This window comes from Equus przewalskii, chromosome 31 (genome assembly GCF_037783145.1).
Source record: "Equus przewalskii isolate Varuska chromosome 31, EquPr2, whole genome shotgun sequence".
In the NCBI taxonomy this organism is placed as follows: domain Eukaryota; kingdom Metazoa; phylum Chordata; class Mammalia; order Perissodactyla; family Equidae; genus Equus; species Equus przewalskii.
The window spans coordinates 5185367-5205041 of record NC_091861.1 but is presented as its reverse complement, the minus strand read 5'-3'; the positions used below and the strand labels follow the sequence as shown (position 1 = coordinate 5205041).

At 50.9% G+C, this 19675-nt stretch overlaps 1 protein-coding gene across 3 annotated transcripts in view; it reads right to left on the bottom strand.

Moving 5' to 3' along the window:
• Positions 1-1073: 1073 nt before the first annotated feature.
• Positions 1074-19675, bottom strand: part of KIF26B (kinesin family member 26B) — a 442768-nt gene continuing 424166 nt past the window's right edge. For all 3 annotated transcript variants that reach the window (XM_070602597.1, XM_070602599.1, XM_070602600.1), the window contains 3 exons: positions 11830-12032; positions 11216-11366; positions 1074-8005 (listed from right to left, as the gene is read on the bottom strand). In XM_070602597.1, the coding sequence (XP_070458698.1) occupies positions 7857-8005; positions 11216-11366; positions 11830-12032 (503 nt within the window). In that variant the 3' untranslated portion in view covers positions 1074-7856. The remainder of the gene's footprint in view (positions 8006-11215; positions 11367-11829; positions 12033-19675) is intronic.

The window sequence follows — 19675 nt, the reverse complement described above, 5'->3', positions numbered from 1 at the left end:
GATCCCAAAAGACAGGATCAAAAGGATGGGAAGAATGAAAGTAATGTTAAAGCATTTTGAGAGTTTAATGGTGGAAGAGACAAACACAGCTCAGATCGTATATTTGGGTAGTTTTCCCTAAGGGAAGAGTAAGGGTTTGGAACCAGTTTTAGATGCTGCTGTTCTGTTCTCTGTTCTCTCTGGGGATGGTCAGGGTTAGGCAGCATCTCCATTTGCTCTTCTACTGAAGGCATTATTTCTAGAAAACCTTTATGGCTTCTTGAGAACTTGTGGCTTCTGCTAGAGCAGCCCAAAGGGCATCCAAGATGGTCCGGTGTAGGATTTGGGGAGGAGGAAGGTGGGAGCCTGGGAGGTGTATGCATCCCCACCAGTTCAGCAGAGCGGCAGACAGATTCAGAGCAGGGCCGTGCCAGGAAGGAGCTGTGTGTGGACAGATTCAGAGCAGGGCCGTGCCAGGAAGGAGCTGTGTGTGGGCTTTGAGTGCTGGCTGCCCTGTCTCTTGGGACTGTGGGGCACCCCGCTGATTGGACAGATGTGGTATCAGCCTCTTGGAAAGTGCCTCCTTGCTGATCAGGGGAAAATGATGCAGTGGAAGAGACTGTCCTTGAGGCGGGGGTACCCTAGGAGACCTTAGTCGTTTCTCATTTTCGCTTTCTTTTCTGACCATACCCAGTTACAGTTAAGACAAGCACCATTGTAACAAGGGGCCACGTGTCCAGGCCCACGCAATCTGCAGTGACCGAGAATGTCGCTATTCTGTGTGAGCCCCAGACACGCCAAAACAAACATCACTGCATCCACACCAAGCTTCTCAATGCCTTTCAGGTGTGGTCACCAGCCCCGAGGCTGACTCTCAGGGACACAGAACAGTGCGGGGCTCTGTGACGCAGGCCCCGCCACTCCCCAGCCCTGGCTGAGCTTCTGAGCTTGGAGGCCAGCCCCACAGTGGGTGAGACAGGCCTTGTCCTGGGAAGTTTCTAGGGCCCTGAGGGGGGTGACCTTGGCCAAGGCGTTGCTCTAGTGAGAACCCGCCCCCCCATACAGAAAGATAAACTGGATAGAGAAGACATGACTGTGAGTAGAATAAAGTGAACATTTAATGCCACCATAGTTTGATTCTTTTTAAACAACAGATTCTTTTTTGACAACGTTTTACACCTCATATGCCACAAAAAAGTCAGAGATCGTAGCCAGCAAACAATATCGTCACACTGGAAATGGCACACAGCTTAATGGAGTCATGTCATCAGTTTGTGAGAACTATAACCTTCTTTTCCAGACTGTTCTCCAGGTAGCCTGCTCATATTTATCATGATCAAGCCAACAGCTAACTTTTACACAGCTACGTCAAGGCCCACACACAAAACCCAGCCTGTTTGCAAACAGGCTGTTGGGACGTGCCCAAGTACAGGATACTTGCATTTCTGACTTTAACAAATGAGCTTTATTAAAAGAATGGTAACAGCAAACACTTGTAAGCTAGGAACTTAGTTTTTAAAACGGCACCAATCTTTTATCTGGTTAAACAGTGAATTTGAAACAATGACGTTGAATACCACCACTGAGTTTTAAAACAGGATTTTATGAACTTGTTTGTGAATCGCTGTTTCCGACACAATAAACACACTTGAGCAGGCCTGGCCTCCAAGTTTCAAATGGGCCCATTTCTACAGATAAGCATATTTATATATACATACATACAAGACTGGAGCTGAAGGAACCACGAAGGTCATTTAGCACAATGTCCTCATTTTACAGATGAGAAAACCGAGTTCCAGAGAAATTAGGGGATATATCCAAGGCCATAGGACTGTTGTCAAAACTGGAACGAGAACTCAGGTTTTCTGTCCTATGCAATTCCACCATGTCACATACCTTCTGTACACATGCATCCATATACGCCCCCATGCACACACATGTCAGTACACAGGCGTGACGTGTGCTCACGTATACACACACCTGGTGCAGTGACACCCCATGGGAAGAGTCCAAGATGCTGGACTCAAGTCCCACTTCTGCTATAAGACTACTCTGTGAACTTGGGCCAATCGTTGACTAGTGACTTCAGCTTCTCCATCCATCAATGATTATCCCCAGCTCCTCTACAGACCTTTCATTTCTTCAAAGCACTTCCCATCAGTTACACCATTTTCTCTTTACCCTATCCCAGAAGGGCAGCTGTGATGACCCCCAACCTGCCAGTGGGGCGCCTGAGGCCCAGCAAAGTGAAGCGACTTGCCCAAGGTTGCATAGTGAGTGAGGACCCAGGCCTGCACCCCGACTTCCCTTCTCCCAGCTCAAGGCTTTTCTCCTAGGTTTAGCTGCCTCTCCAATGAGCATTCTGACCCAGCCCCTCCCGGCCACTCCGGGGTCCAGCAAGGGGACAGGACGCCTTAACTGTTACGCCTTGTCAGGCTCACTAAAGTGCTTTGGTTTCTCCACAAAAGCAGGTGCTATACACACCTCCCAGGGAAGGAGCTCCACTTGCTTTTCCAAACCCCCTTCCGTAGCACCGGGGCGGATGGGGCGGGGGATCTTCAGGGAAACGTAGGAACCTAATACTGTCTGCACTTTCCTCAGAAATGTGTTGAACCAGCAGGAAGAGGCTGGATCCTCTTCCATCCAGGCCTGCGGAGGCTATTTCCAAGCCCATTATCATCAAATTCAAAATGAAGCCATCTTTTCCCCTTTAGCTACTTACTATAGAAACAGCTGAGATGTTGAACTTTGAGGACTGGACCCTAATCCCTGTTCTGATTTATTTACCCTTCTTCCCCTCTGGCCATGTCTCCGCGGACAGACCTCACCAGAGGGAGGGGAAAAAACAGCCACAGACAGATAGAGTCACCAAATTTAGACTTCGCTGCATAGTGCTTGGCTGGCATTTCCAACCATGATGTATAAATAAATTATAAAACACAAGCGACACTAGAAAACAACATCCTGAGTTGACAAATAAATGATAATTTCTTCATAAATTGAATATGACAATGTGGGATGTTGGTTAGCAGGACGGGGAAGGAAGCAATGAGCCTTTCTAGTTTTGAAGGTAATTCTGATGTCTACATCAAATAGATGTGTGAGTGCCAGAATTCAGTCCTCACCCCTCACACATGTGGACATGGGGACAGCTATACTTAGGGAATGTTAATCATCTGCAGTGAAGGCTCCATACCACCTTGGGCACCACTCTATGTCCAATATCATGACAGCACCTCCGGTTCTGAGTAGGGCCACCCAAAAGCAGAATGTGTGTGTAAAGGGTAAACTAGCTTCTAAGAATTTTCAAAAGACTTTGAGAACATGAGTTTGAGTTACAAGAGCTTCTCCTGGATTGGAATTATGCTTTTATCTGGAAATAATGAACACTGTCATAAAAAATAATATGTATTTTTGTCAGAAAGATTACTAAGTGACACAATTTGTGAGTTTTTACCCACAAATGTTGGCAGATATTTGCTGGAGGAGGAGAAAGAGATCTTATCCAAAGGAACACTATATTTCTACCACTTGTCTGCCCTCCCCCCAAAAAATGGTACTGGCAGTGACATTTGGGCCAGAGAAGAGTGGGCTGCACTGGCCTTTCTCGGGGCAGTCAAGTCTCACGTGTGCAGCACTGAAGACAGTCCCTCTGTCGTGGACAGCTGGGCCGCACTGCCCAGGCCGCAGGGACCGAGGGAGCGGATGGTTTATTCAGCATCAGCTGGTCGTGCACAGGACTCTCAATGTGTTTCTGACAGGCGTGGTTTCAGGGTTTAAAATACATGCCCTGAAAAGTGAGGCAACCTTTCAGTCTATGCTCAAAGAGGGGACTAATGTTCCAGCAGGAAAGAACAAGGAGTAAATCTATGAATTCTTCCGGTTTCAATTTTGAAATCACCTCATCTTTTGTCATTTTATTACAGCCTGAAATCATTTTTTGGAATAAGGAACTTAAAAACATCCACTCCATTGTTAGTTTGGAAGCCTCAATTACAGATCAGTAGTGGCTGATGAGTAGGCCAGTGTGTGTAGGACCAGGTGGACAAATGTGTGCGCTCTTGTCTTCAATCTCAAGAAGCCCAGGTCAGACAGCTGCTTTCATAGCCTAGCAACTGGGATAAAGGCTTATGGATTAACTAAAATGCAGCATCAGCATTAGAATCTAAAGCCCGAAGAAGGGCTTCTTGCTCAACACAAACGGAAATCCAAGAACCAGCACAAGAGGCATGTGTGTGCATCACTCTTTGAACCACCGTCCTGGCTACAGTGAAGTCATTGCCACCTTCCAGGAACACAGACTTCAAGCTTAAGGCTAATTTATGACAAAATGGACCGGATTCCTGCCTGCCGAGTTCCCCACTCTGAGCTGCATGACTGTTTATTCCAGCTTCTATCCCGTCCGCAGCCTGGGGTCCCTTGTCCGATCCCCAGCTGTGTCAACACGGAACCAACCTCTGGATTTGCATATCAAGTCCCCCATGTTCAGAATGGCAATTGGACATAAAACAACAGACGAGGTATGCTGACTTCAAATCTGGAAGAGATGAAAGTTAGTGACAGCTTCCCCAGGACGGAGAGGGGAATTCAAGGACAGGAAGATCAAAGGTGGCAGCTCTCAGGTGGGGATTGAAAGCCCAAGATAAAGCAAACTATTGCTCCGTCGCAGCAGGAAAACACCATCATGAAATGCAATATGGATGTGCTCCCGGGGAAACAGTATCACTATTTCCCTTTTTTGGATCTGAGTTTTGTTCTGCGTTTGGAGAGGGAGCAGATTTCAGATGAGGAATTAAGGCTTCTGTGTCTAAACGTTAATTTCAAATCAACATTCTTCTTGTCTTTTCATTTGTGGATAATAAAATGGAAATGGGTTCTTTGACATTTCCTTTACCTTCTTGGGTTATATCGCTAACACCAAAAGGAGACCTGGAACGACCTCCCATCTGGTCACTGAATGAAGCATTCTTCAGTTATGGGGCAGCTTCAGAACGGCTGACCAGACCTGCTTTCCTCTTTCCCTAAAGACCATCAACTGAGAGTCGACTCTTAGGTGGAACCAGGAACAAGCACATCATGGCATAAAATTCATGATTTCTCCAAATGGTTAATCAATACTAGGTACATTAAGATGTTGTCAGCTTTCTGAGGATAAAAAAAAAAATAGGAGAAGCCAGAATGGACAACCTCATGCAAAGTTGTTCTCTAACCCCACGGCGGTGAGGACCCTCTGAGATGTTCCAGGGTGTGGCATCTGGGGAAGCCAATCTGACTTGGTCAGATAGCTCTTGGTTTCATGTAACCCTTTTGCTATCTCATAAAGTTGCTACAAATGGATAAATGCAGGTTTAGGCAGGAGGCAAGCTGAAGGCAATGCCCCTAGGAGAGAGTCCACCATGGATGGAGCTGTCAAATCTCTGTAGATGTTTCCACTTGATGTCACTGCAGGAAAGGCACCAGGCCCCATCACTGGCCTGCTAGGGAAGTCAGCCCAGTGTGGTGACCTCGGGGCTGGGGAGGGTGTGTTAGGGGCAAAAGCTAAGTCCACTTCTTACTAGACAAGTGAATTTGTTCCAACAAAGACCAGAATACTCACCTTTGACAGTCCCCATGAAGTGGTATATTTCAACCCAGCAACCAAAAGGGATCCCAAATGGAAAACTCAAACAAACTCAAAAGATTGGCATCCCTTGGGGTCCAAAAGCTTCCATAACGTTTCTATTAAACACACCCGTTCACACAAGCGCTGTGGGACCAGAGGTGTGCTCAGGGCCCTGGACTGCCCTGAAGACCGAAGGCTGAGGAGCAGGGGGTGCCTGACTTCCCCAGGTGATCACACGTGTTAAACCAGAGAGGGAAACGGTCCCTTCCAGAGTCCCCTCCGCCACGTCAGCCCGTTCAGGTCTCAGATGTGAGCATATCTTCTCTGAGCACCTCTGCAGAGGAGCAGACTCATAGGATGCAAAGCCGGGCTTGTCATCCACGGAGCCGGCTTCCAGTCTGCGGGGCTGACTTCCCAAACAGAGCAGGTGGGCCCACCTGTGCCCCCTTTGACCAGTAAGGGATCGGGTACTGTGACGCTCAGGTTCCCGTTTACTGAATTTGGCTGAGCGTCTTTGGCTGTTTGGCCATCTGTGCTGGGTTACATGGGCCAGAGGAGCACTGACAAAGAGATGCAAAGGTTCTTTTTCCTTGGGGAGCAGCTGGGGCTGAGCACTTGGTTAGTGGGGACTGCCTCACCTGGAAATAGGCTCATGAAGATATGCTGCATGTGAGGGCAAAAACGAACAGAACTCTGTAAAACCCTGAGCACCTCCCTCACTGGGCAGGCTGCAGGGGTCCTGGGAGAGGGCCCTGTGCCAGAAGGCAGAGGACGCCCCCGCTGCTCCACAGCTGTCCTCAGACAGTCCCTTGCCCGCTTTGGGCCTCTCGTTTCCATAACTACAGTGGGTCCCTACAGCAGTTGTGGCAGGGATGGACATCTTAATGTGAGAGTGAGGTCCGAAGGTCCTGGGAGCCAAGACCTGTACATCCACGTGCATGAGACTCTGTGCTCTGCCTCGCCAGGGGTGTGTGGTGTATGACCGGAAACCTCTCTCTGCCTTCAGGTGCCAAGGTTGAGGGGACAAGCCTGGTCCTTTGTTGGGATGGACACTTTGGGACATGGGAGAACTGAAACTTCTGACATTTACGCAGCTGTCTGGACAGCAGAATAGTTGTGCAATCCCAACATGCCTTCTTGGTCTAGAGCAATCCTATGGCAGTCTCAGCACCTACTAGCCTGAGAAGGTCTCTCAACCCGCAAAATCTCCTGCACTAGTCGACTCGCAAAACTAGAGAGCAAAAACATATGGCTCTGTTGAATGGATTCAAGCTTTCTATCCAGAGTCTTTGGAATAAAAAACAAATATGGAAAATGTTTTGAGGGTCATGAAAACCCTGGATTTGTGAGTAAAGGAACCAGTACGTGCGTCATGACTTGGAGGGGGAAACCGTATCCAGAACATACATCCCAGCCAGAGGATGAGGCGGCCCAGGTCAGAGGGCTCCTTTCCCCTTCAAGAGGCAGCCCCCTCCCCTCTGCTCTCTCGAGCTCAGATGCACCTGCTCCATGATCGACTTTCCCCGCCAATGGCATCTGGCGTCCCCTGCTGCCAACCTTCTTTGGAACACACTGGCTGTGCCCCTGAAGTCTCTGTGCTGTTTGAGTGGCGTCACCAGAAGAACCGTGAAAGACGGTTAACATTTATTCGTATGCAATACTGACCAGGAAAGAGCTCTACAAACACAACTTACTCAGAAACAGCAAGTCAGAAAGAGGCTAAAACACCGAGAGAAAACGAGCTGTAAATACATCTCAAAAATGGGTTTGATTTTCTTTTTTGTCGGTTTTGTTGTTTTCATCTCGACTAGCACCATCTGTACACAAGAAAGTATGAACATAAACGTTTGGATAATACTAAAGATTTGCAAGGCACTTAATCAGTCATTCTGGTAATTTTTTGTTGTTTCGTTTTCTCTTTCAACAGCAACCCTGCGTCCGCCCTCGCCCTTTCTCACGAAACCAGGAGAGTGAGGGCTCTTTCGCCAGCAGTTCTTATGTACAAACAGTTCTTTAAAGTTCCTCAAAGTGCTTTTCCAGTCTCTCGGGGCTTCCACATCCCTTGGCTTCCCATCCTCTCCTCCTCCCATGCGTGTCTGGTGTTTGCACCTTTCCTACAGAAAACAAAAGAAAAATCGCCTTCCGCTCAACGCTCACTCCAGACTTGCCACCGACCTTCATCCTCATTCCGTCGTCTCTGAGCGCCGCCAGCACCGAGGGCCTGGGGAGTGCGACCGGCCGTGAGTCCCGGGGGCCAGGGGCCGGGCCGGCGTCTTCACCGGCACCTGGAGGTGATGTCAAAGCAGGTGATCATCATGAGGTGGGCCTTGCAGAAGTTGACGCGGTTCTCCAGGCGTTCTGTCACACACTCCAGCGCTTCCAGATACTCCAGGGAGTCCAGCTCCAACACCTGCTCCAGGTCAACTGCGGAGAGGGAGAAGCGGATGGGGAAAGAAGATCTGCCTGCTCCTGCCGACACTGCCTCTCCCAGGCTGAGGACGGAACGCTGTTTACTACTTGAAATTATACCTGGGCCTTTCGTTCTAATTATAATTTTAGGTCCCTAACACTTTACTGAGACTATACTGAGGGATAAAGTGACATTCCAGCTCTACCCACCTCCGCCCATCTCCATCACGGGATTTGAGGAAGACTCTGCCAGCATCGTGATTCTTTATTAATGAAAAATAGATAAAGCCTCAAGCTGGGATGGGGGGATCCCTTCCTTTCTGGGGTCTCACCTGAGCAACGTTTACCCCTCTGCTTACTTGTCTTAAGTATGTCCCTCTCTGGTTCGTTCTTCCCACAGCCATATGCAGCTGCCTCTCAAGCAGGCTGAGAGCTTGACCCTGTCTCCTGGCACTTCCTGTACAATTTCACATGCTCACTGGTCCTTCGAGAAATATGACGATGATGAAATAAATCTATATTAACAATTAAGATTCCTTGCACTCAGAAGACAAGCTGAGACTTAGGACCCAGATGCTGTCCCTAACATTCAGGCCTGCACGGAATGCAAAGCCTGGTGCCTTCAGTTCCTAAAGAGTAGTTATTGGGGGTCATCCCGTCCTGGCCCTGGGCCTCTACTCTGTCCCATGGTGACAAAGTGGCAGGGGGTGGGGCTGCCTGGCCCCAGCTCCAGGGCTACTGCAGGGGATCCAGCGTGGGGAGGACAGGCGTGGACGGCAGCCATGGTGCAGGGATGGCCCTGGAACCCAATGCAGGAGACTTGCATTTGACTCCTAGGTGGGCAACACTCAACCTCTGCTGGCCCAGGCTCCTTAAAAGGAAAATGAGAGCCTACCCTGCCTGACTAGAGTAGCCACGAAGGATGAAATGAAATGAGATGATGAAGTGAGCGTGGTCTGAGAACGATCACATGCTATGGAAACGTAAGGGCTTGTGATGGAGGCCGACTGCTTTTGACATGTGAGTTAACTGAGGTCCAGGCAGTGGGGCTCCTTGCTCAGGGTTACACAGTCAACAGGGACCAGAGCTGGAAATGAGACTGAGGGCTCCTTAAGCCCAGTCTAATACTTAAAAACAAAAAACAAAAAACACGCCACCCGTCACCACATCGGGCTACAGTACCAGACACCTTAAAAGTGCATCAGAATTAATAAATGTAGATAAAAATGGATCCAAGCACATAAATTTCTACACCAGTACCCCACCTCCTACCCACACCCAGGGAAAAGTGAGCGTGCGCCTCATTGGTTTTTTGGGTTCTTGTTTCAGTCTGTCTTAAAGAACCATCTGCACTTCTCCTTTCAGGGGGGCTTCTGTTCCTCCCTTTCTCAGCACCACAGACCACTGGCTCCTGACACGTACAAGGGCGAGAGGGGAGTGTGTTTCCTGGCGGCATCTACACATACGTACTCATGCTGAAGCTTGCTCCCATCCCGGGAGAAAATGTGACTTTGTACAATGATGGTAATTTTCAAGCCTGCCTTAGGCATAAACAGCTCTCCAAAAATAAAATTTTAATGAAAATAGTAAAAATGAAGGGCAGCTGCCTGAATGGTCACCCCTGGGATCTTGAAGTGCCTGGAGACTCATGAAGGACAGGAAAGGAGAGAAACGAGCGCTGGGCTTCCCGTGCATGCTGTCGGCAGACGTCAACCCCTGTCTGCCCCATTGGGGCCTCAGATGGAAACACCCTTGCGAGCAGGCGTTGACGTCCTTGTCCAGACAGCTGAGGAGGCCCAGCCCCAAGGCAGCGGGTGAGCAGGCTCTCAGGAAATGTCTCCTGTCAAGGACAACCACCTAGTTGAACTCTAGGGTAATAATAATGACTCCCAGCTACTGAGCCCTCATCATGGGCCGAGCAGTGTAATGAGCACTTGACTGACAGGACCTCGTCCACTTCTCACAACAGCTCTAGGAAGGAGGCACCATTATGTTTCCCGTTTTACAGTTAAGGAAATCAAGGCTGAGAGAGGTTAAGCGTCTCACTCAAGGTCCCACAGCTAGCATGTGGGAAAGCCAGCATCCAAAATGGGTTTGCACAACTGTGGTCATCGCCACCAATGGCAGAACTCAGCACGGCGGGATGCTTCATAGACGGGTCACAGTGGGCTGTCCTCCAGTTATTTCATCTGTCCTCACAAGAACCCAGTGAGGTGCTCAGGGGAGATGTGATTACCTCATTCTTGTGGAAAAGGATCCGTGAGCGGACACACTAGTCTAAGGGCAGGGCGCAGCTAGGAGGCTGGCAAATTCTGTCGCTTTCTTCTTCACCCAGTATCATTTCACCCAATCTTTCTTAGACCTAAGCCTCCAGACTCTGCCTGCTGTGCTCCCTCCACTGCCAGGGGCCCTGGGGAGTGGGGGCGATGTGACACATGGGACAATCATGAGGAGAGGGAGGCACAGGGAGGCTGAGGGGCTGGAGGGAGGCCCGACGAGTGCCGGACAGGAATGCGAGGGAAAGGAATTTTAACGGCAGTAACACATTTTAGTCCACATACTACGTCTTCCAGCTCTGGGTCCCCTATCAGTGTAATAGTTGGAACTAGATCTGGGCTTTATTTGGTGGTCATTGGAATGATTAGGAACAAATAAATGAGACAATTGAATCGTCTTTCAAAGAGTGAAATTGTTCTGAATTGTTAGGAACGGTTACTGTCATCCTGGAATTCTATTAAATGGAAATAACACTGTGAATGTTATTTTTTTCACTCAAAAGTGTTTTTCCTGCTGTCTGGGTCCTTTGTGAGGCTCTTCTAGGACTGTACATTCCAGCCTACTAAGAGCTCTATAAATTCCTGTCTATTTCAGGCTGGATGTGCAGTGTGAGTTTGTGGCCTGGGAGCAGATCTGTAATGCAGCCTTCATGTCTGGGCGATCTTCTGCCACAGGCAGGGGAAAAATCTCATTTTCAGGTGCTTTGGACTGAGACATGTGAGAAATAATCCTGCAAGAGCAATACTCACCTCCCCTCTGCTCCCCAACCCCCACCGTTTGACCCCCCGAGAGAGGGACTGCACGCTCTGAGCGACCGTCTCCAGTCAAGGGGCACCGAAGGCCCTGGATCAGACTCCCGCCTGCGCGCACCTCGGCCCGCGATGTGGCCGGCCTGCTCGGCTGGGGAACCTGGTGGCTGCCAGGATGGCAGTGACCCACGGGCCTTACATTCGCTGAGCCATTTGTTGGGATCCAGCATCAGATACTGTTTGGTCATCTCCAGCTCCTTCATCAGCCACTCGTACTTGGCTCGGACCTCGGCGATTCTCTGCTGGCGGTGCTCCAGGATTTTCAGTTTCGCATTGAAGCACGTGACTTCCTAGTACACAGAGGAGAAGGAGCCGGGGTGGTGGAGAGAAGCAGAAAAGGCCCTTCCGCTCCGATGCAGCCCGCGCAACCTCCCCCAGAAGGGACCGCTTCTGTGCACAGTCATCAAAAAGGGCAAGCCTGGAGGGACCTGGCCATTCCAGCCGGACTCCTGCCTCCACAGTCAGCTCAGACAACCCAACTAGGGAGGGCTAGTGAAATGTAGAGGGCAGCTGGCGTTCTGGGCTGGAGCCAGACAGACCCCCAAGAGCACCGGCTCCCAGCCCTGGAGCCGCTCCAGCGCGTCAGGCAGGCAGGGCACACGGAGCTCGCCCGAGTCCTGGAGAAGGCCCTGCTGGGACGGAGCCACTGCCCCAACCCACCCTGGAAGCCTGGGCCCCTCCTCAGGACCCTGCCCCAGCGCCGTCCTCGGGACCTGCCCGGGGCTACCACCGTGTGGGGAGGCGGGGGCTCACCTTGCTGCTGCCCCCTCGTCGCCGCTGCAGCCGCTCCACGTCATCGATTTCATAGACTTTAATCTCGAAAGGTTCCCCGAGGCCCCTCTGCGTGCTGCGCAAGGGGCCGTCCACCCAGCGGACCCCGGCGCCGCCGGCGGGTTTCCTCACGGGGGAGGGGGTGTCGAGGGACAGCGCCGGGATGAGCCTCCGTCTCTGAGAACCTAGCAGGGGATGAAGCCCAAAGTTCATCTTTCTGAATTTCTGGTTTTAAATACACTTTTTCGATGGGAGGCACGGGGCCCTACCAGGCGCCCCCAGGATCTGCGGCAGAGCTGGGTCTGAAACGCTCCAGCCTCCGCCAGCGCTCCACATTGCCTCCCTTCCCTGGCACCAAGGTTGTACCTCCAGAAGCTCAGGAAGTCCCTGCCTGACCTTCGGAGCCACCTGCAGTCTTCACCTGTGAAACACACACACGCACACGCACATGCATGCACACGCACACACCAAAACACGGAGTCTAGAACTGTGAGCCCACTGGCCACAGCCTCAGCATGGATATGGGTTATGGTGAAATTAGAGAGATGTTCGCGTCAGGGAAAAAAGGTCCCAGCGATTGATGTAGTGATAGGAGTTGCAGAAAACACTGTTTATTTGCTTATAACAGCAATGGTACAGTAAGAGCCCATGAGGTACCAGGCCCCACTCAACATGCTTTCCTCAGGGTGGCAGACTGCTAGCTGCTCAGTTCCTGTTCTCTTCCTTCTCTGCAAAAGAGACCAGGATGAAGGCCGTGTCCCCATGTGGTACATGCGTAAGCTCCCCCCGTGCGATATAAGCAGAAATGCTGTGTGCAACTGCCAGAAAGTGTCCTTAAAGGCTGGGGGGTCTGTCCTCCTCCTCCTGTCTCCTTTGTCCTGGATCAAGGATGGACTGATGGCTGGTCCATGAGAGGAAGACCATAAACAGAAGAAGAACAGGACAGAGGAACCTGGATTCCTGGTGCCCTGGACTCTCAGGTGACCCCCTACACAGGCTCTTTCTTTTTCTTAGACTTAAGTTTCCTAGAGCAGGTTTAGGTTCACAGCTAAACTGAGATGAAGGCACAGAGATTTCCACAGAGCCCCTGCCCGCCACAGCCTCCCCTACTGTCAGTCTCCCCCACCAGAGGGTACATTTGTCACAAGTGATGAACCCACGCTGACACATCTTCAGCACCCAGCGTCCGCAGCTGACATGAGGGTTCCCTCTTGGTGATGGACATTCTGGGGGTTTGGACAGATGCATAATGACATGTACCCACCATTATACTGTCATGCAGAGTAGTGTCACTGCCTTATGAAGTCCCTACACAGACTTTTACATGAGAAAATTAGTCTCTATATGTTTTGGGGGGTTTTCTCTCACAGACAAAGCTGGCATCTCATTTCATTCTCACAGAAGAGGAAACTAAGGTGCAAAGAACTCCAGTGACGTGCCCAAGGTCTCAGTATTTCCTTGCTGAAAAAAAGTCCATTGCCCACATTCTCTACCAAAATAAAAATTAAAATATTGGGGCCGGCCCGCTGGCGTAGTGGTTAAGTTCACGTGCTCCATTTAGGAGGCCCAGGGTTCACAGGTTCAGTCAGATCCCGGGCATGAACCTATACACCACTCATCAAGCCAGGCTGTGGTGGCATCCCAAGGACAAAAACAGAGGAAGACTGGCACAGATGTTAGCTCAGGGACAATCTTCCTCACCAAAATTTAAAAAAAAAAAATCAGAAAATAAATGATTTCCCCAAAGGATGTGTTGGGATTAAATGCCACAGAACTTAGCCCATAGTAGGTGCTTACTGGACATTAATATCTTTTTGATAGCCTTTCTTCATAATCTACTTGGGGAGATGAAAGGCATACAGCAGTCACAGAGACAGATGACATGCTGATTTGTGCCCTGAGAAGCAGAGGATTATGACAAGTGACCACCAGCAGGGCAGGGGCCCCACTGCACTAACCACCCCCTTTCTTGTGACCTGGGCGTGAGTGAGTGACACTACGACTGGCCTCTGAGCCCTGGGCCTGATCACTTCACCCACATCTGACATGGCACTAGCTCTGGCTGTGGGCGACCATTGTGTTTGTTCCACTCAGTCCGGCCCCTCTCCCAGTGGGAGGTCATGGGCTTTTCCAGACCTGGCCCCATGGGAGGGAAGCTGGGCCTCTGAAAGATGGGGCGTGGTACCACCTCAAGCAGCGGCCGCCTCCTGAGACACATGCTCCTGGCCACCCTCACCCTGCTCCGAGGCCAATGGGCACTGGGGAGGGGGATGGGGGGCCGGTGACGCCATCACAGTAGGTTTCTCCTGAAGCTGATGGGAGCCTGATGTCATTTGACTCAGAATTGCCGCACGCTCCTCTTCTGAGTTTGAGGAAAGAAGGCGGAGGTGTCGGAAGCCTTGGCTAGCTGCACTTGGAGTCTGGGCTTTCTCTGACTCTGCTTTTAGGTGGAATGGCAGACTCCATCCACAGTCAGAGCTGAGTGAGAATGACGGTGAGCAGGGGAGAGCTTGCGCCCCATGACAAGGCGCCCTGGGCATATGAAGGCCACACAGCCTGCTGTCCCTCCAGAGGACTGGGAGCACCTTGCACGGATGGGCTGATGTCGCTCATGGCCCCGTTCGCCTTGGTGGTCAGGGAATCTGTGTTAGTGCCTTCTCTGCTCACTCTCCCTCCCTCCATCTTCCTCCCCCTCCTCCCCCTAATTCCAGAGGGTTCTGCCTGCTGAGTGCTCAGTCAGTGTGGCCTGATGACCCTTCTAGAAAAAAAAAGACATTGTACTTTTCTCCAAATTCGATAGATCCACTGCCTGCTAAGGAGAGCTTACAGTAGCACAGGCTCAGGGAGAAAAAGAGCCAGAATCCTTCCATATCAAACAAGGGGGCTGCCTTCTCACTAACTATTCGAGGGAGTTAGGGATGTGAAAAGCCACCATCTTTCCGGAGGCGGTGGCAGTGGGGGCAGCGTGTGGCTGTTCAGGGCATGGGTGGTCTTTCCTCCAGGGGACAATGATGGACGCTAAGTGCAGAGTTAATTTTCCCTACAAAGCTTACTCTGTCCTCTAGGCCCCCCCGGTCTCATATCAAATCTCATGTTTACAGCCCAGATCTTTATCTTGCGCGCGCCACACACACACACACACACAGAGTGAATCATGAAACCAGGAAACATCGACCACTGGAGCAAAGTAAATGTCTGTCTCTTTAGCGTCCAAGACATTTCTAGAAATGAAACAGCCAACAGTTTTGTTTTGTCTTAAATCGGTCTGATCAAGCTAGCCGACTCTGAGCAAACTGCCCTGGCTTTGTGGGCACAGCTCCAGCCTCTGTCAGATGGGGTTGCTACAGAGCTTCTAGGCAGGCCAAGTGACGGCGAGCATCAGAGAGTGTGTTCAGCTCTCTGGCTGGCAAAGGGGGTGCGGGAAGCAGAGAGAGTCTGCGCATCTCTCGGGTGAAGCTGGGGCCTTGGCCGCCAGGCAGCCCTCATTCTTCTTGGCTACAAACACTTGTGAGGTGGCTCCTGTTATGTCCTTTTCTCTCAGGTGGATAATGTGTACTCAGACCCTAGAGAGGGTGACTGGCCCTCCCCTTCACGTCCTCTGACCCCAAGGACAGGTCAGGAAGCAACCCTCTAAAAGTGCAGTCAGTAATGTAACGGGCATCTCCGTGTTTGAGCCCCACTGGGCGCACATGTTCAGGCATCTCTGAGATGAATCTTCTGGGGCTCTGTTTGCATGAGAAATAGGGGAGGAACGGAGGAGGGTCATTGGATGGGTGATGGATTGGTTATCTATTGTGCAACAGATTGCCCCCACACCTAGCAGCCAAACAAAAAATGTTGATTCTCTCACACATTCCTGTGGGTTGGGAATCTGGGAGTAGCTTATCTGGGGGCTTCTGGCTCAGGGTCTGTCCTGAGCTGTAGTCAAGCTGTCAGATGGGGCTGCCATCATCTGAAGGCTTGAGTGGGGCTGGAGCACCCAATTCTAAGCTAACTCACATGGCTGTTGGCAGGACGCTTCAGGTCATTTCCCCATGGGCCTCTCCTCAGGGCTATTTACGGCATGGCAGCTGGCTCCCCCGAGTGAGAGAGGACACCCCAAATAGAAGCTACAGTGACTTTTGTAACCTAATCTTGAAAGTGACACACCATCACTTCTGCCTTATTCTACTGGACACAGAGACCAACCCTGGCGCTGTATGGGAGGGAACTGTACAAGGGTGTGGGTACTAGGAGGCAGGGACCATTGGGGGCCACCTTGGAGTCTGGTTACCACAGATGGGATGTGCTCAGATGGGAGAATATCTGGAACAAGGGCCACTCTCTCTCTGCCTCCAACACCCACTCCAGGGCCTCATCTGAGATGGCGTAGCCATCACCCTGATCAGGGAGAGAGAAAAGGAAATAAGCCCGACTGGAGAATATGACACTGGGCTACAACAGTTTAACAGAAATACTCCAAAGGCTACCTAAGCCCCGTTGCCTTCCTTCCATGCTATCTAGCAACCTCCTCAACTTCCTCACCATGTCATCTCTGTCGGGGGGAAGCGAGCACCTAATCGACTGAGATGTCGTCTAGGGGCCAGGCCGGCTTCTCCCGCCTGCTAGTGAACGGGTCTCGTGGATCTCCTGAGAGTTCTGAGTTTGGTTACCAGTAAATCAGTTCCATGGATGAGCTGATATCATCCAGGTCTTGTGCCTACTCTCGCCAGAAGCACACCGGGAGCCTTATTTAGGGTATGGTGGGAAAAGCTGAGGGCTGGGGCAGGGGAATGTGATCAGACTGGAGGAATGGAGTTTAATGCTGTGGAGGAAGACTCAGAGGCAGAGATGGTGCCCTCCGATTGCTCAAAAGGGCACAGGAAGCAATGGTGGTGACGAAGTGCGTGGGAGAGGACTGACCACCGGGCCTGGGTCTGGGTCCCCATGTGATATGATTTCTTAGATTTTCTGCAGGCTCCGCCATCTCCACCTCTCAAGCACGTGCTTCCAGCTTTCTGCTGAGCCAGTCTCTGCAGTGACACTTCCTTCCAGGTTGCTGGAAGGCCAGGACAGCATCGGCTGGAAGGGAGCCATGGGGGAAGCGCGTCGGCTGGGTGATGCTGCGCACATGGGGCCCCGTTGGATGCGGCCTGTCTGCTTTGGGATCACACATCCTGAACCAGCCTCCTCCTCATGTCAGGGGGTCAGGATTCCTCCTCGATCACTCCCTGCCCATCAGCCTAGCACTCCGTCTGGACACAGAGAAGTCAAGTGTGTTAAAAACCACTAAGCTGGTAACTGCCAACAGAGTTTTGCTGCAACGAAATGGCCTAGATTTGACCTGAAAAACTCAACCCTGGTATTTTTTTTTTTTTTTTTTTTTTTTTTTTTTAAGATTTCATTTTTCCTTTCCCAAAGCCCCCCGGTACATAGTTGTGTATTCTTCGTTGTGGGTTCTTCACATGTGGGACGCTGCCTCAGCGTGGTCTGACGAGCAGTGCCATGTCCGCGCCCAGGATTCGAACCAACGAAGCACTGGGCCGCCTGCAGCGGAGCGCGCGAACTTAACCACTCGGCCACGGGGCCACCCCTCAACCCTGGTATTTTAAGGAAAATTCCAACCAGGCCTCTCCCCCTCAACAGAGGCTGAGCCCACTTTCTCCCCTCCCCAGTCCAGGCTGGGCCACCAGCTGCGCGCATTAAGAGGGGCCATGGACCCGGCCTAGCCCATCTCACTCCATCCTCTGCAGCACTGACAGCCCCAGTGAGAAGCTGACGCTGAACCTTCTGTTTTAACATCACTGAGTCCAGACAGAAGAGCCTACGCTGAGTCTGAAGATGCTGCTTCTTAGGTCAAATGTCGGAAAACATGGGGTTCTGAGTGCTAAGGACTCACGACATCCCTCAGGGAATGTGCTTCTGTCCATTCCCAAACTCCTGCCCCTAAGAACCCACCATCATTAGCTTTCCCTCCGTCCTCATTCTGACTCAAAGCATGGGTGCTGGGAAGACAAGGGTCAAAAGCATCAAGAGCTAATGTTGAAGCGAACCATAGACATCAGAGGTAAGGAGGGAGGGAGGGAACGTGGCAATGGGTGTGATTTTACTGACCAACAAGAGCAGCTCCATGGCCTCCTGGACGAATGAGGACGCTGGCTGTACAGCTGCTGGAGAGTTAACTGAAGAGTGAACTCATCCCAAGCTGGAGGTGAGATGGGCAGCTGCCCCAGGGCCACAGAGCTCTCCTCGAGGCAGAGCGGGGCCCGTCCCACGCTCTGGGATTCCTAGGCACATACTCCCTCCTCTAAGGGGCTTCCTTGGTGTCTTAGGGAGTTGATTATGTTTCTATTTTTTTTTGCCAACTGTACAGTCAAAAAACCCTTTCTCATCTGTCTCTAGGTGGAGTCCCTTAGGAACACTCTGGAAAGTTTACATCTGCCAGCAAGCTGCTTGCCTTCCTCCTGTTTTCGTTAAGCCAGTGCCCACCGCGTTACTTGAATTCATTAAAACAAAATGAGATCGCCTGAGAATGAAATGAACAGCAGAGAGTGGGCAGAGCAAATCGTGGTGCTCTGAGATCCTTGTGAGGAGTAACTAGTTGCGATTTTTGTGCAGCAGCTCTTCGAACTGAACCTGCTACCCCATCAGTTAGTAACGTTTACCTAGCACCCAGAGAAGGGCAGGCACGGTGTTGCATGCTTAGAGTGGCAAGGGAAATGGAAGATGGGCTCAACGTTGACAGCCCCATCACCAGCAGGGCGAGATATAAGAAGTACATAGAAAAGAACTCTGGGCTAATTTGTAGGACCACCCTGCCAGCCAACCAACCAGCCAACAAGCTAACCAACCAGCCAACCAACGAATCCATCAGTCCTGTCCAATTCATTCATGGTAACCTGCCCTGGCTCCGTGGTGGGTACCCAGCAGAGTCAAGTGCAGAACAGGCCTTGCAGGAACTCATGTCCAGGCAGGTCAAACGCTGGGTACGTCCCAGAACCGACATGTTCCCTGGGTTGGCTTCTCTTCAGGTAGCCCCTCCCTCTTTCCTAGGCTTTCTGGATGTGGGGTCACACTTCACCCGGGCCTGCTGCAGCGGGAACGAACTCATTCAGAGCAATGTGCTGATCTAACTTTCAGATTTCCCCAGCCAGTCCGAGAGAAGGAAAGAGCGAGAAAGAAGCCAAGGGGGTAACACACCAGGTGTGTGACATGTCTGGGATTGAGGAAGAAGATAGAGTCTCCGGGGAGAGGTCACATGACAAGTGATTTGTGACGTGAGAGAGCTGTCGGTGTGAGGACTGGGGCTCGGGGCAGGGCCAGGCTGATGCAGCCACGGCATAAACTGCCTATCCCCGATTTACATCCTCTTAGCAATTTAATGCCCTCTGGCTGGGACAGACATGTGCTCTCCACCCGGGCTGGTTGTCATCACTCTAATTCATGGCTAATGAGTATATACAAGTTCCTGTCACTGACCGCAGAGGGGCAGGCAAGGAACTGTGTCTGGATCAATGAAAATCCATCGATAAAGAGAACACACAACTTCTGCTTATGACACTCCTGGTCAAGAACCTATGATGACTCTCCATTGCCAACTACAACAATTCTTATATAGTTGCCAGATATTCAAGGTATAATTTGATCTGGGCTTACATTTTCCATCTGTCATTAAAAATATCCCATAATATATACAAATATCAAATCATTATGTCATACACTTGAATATAATGTCAATTATACCTCAATACAATTTTTAAAAAGTAATACATTTTTTAAAAAAACGAATATCCCCCTTGTTGAGTTAATCTTACTCTTGCTGTCCCACACTTGCGCTCCCATTACTGCC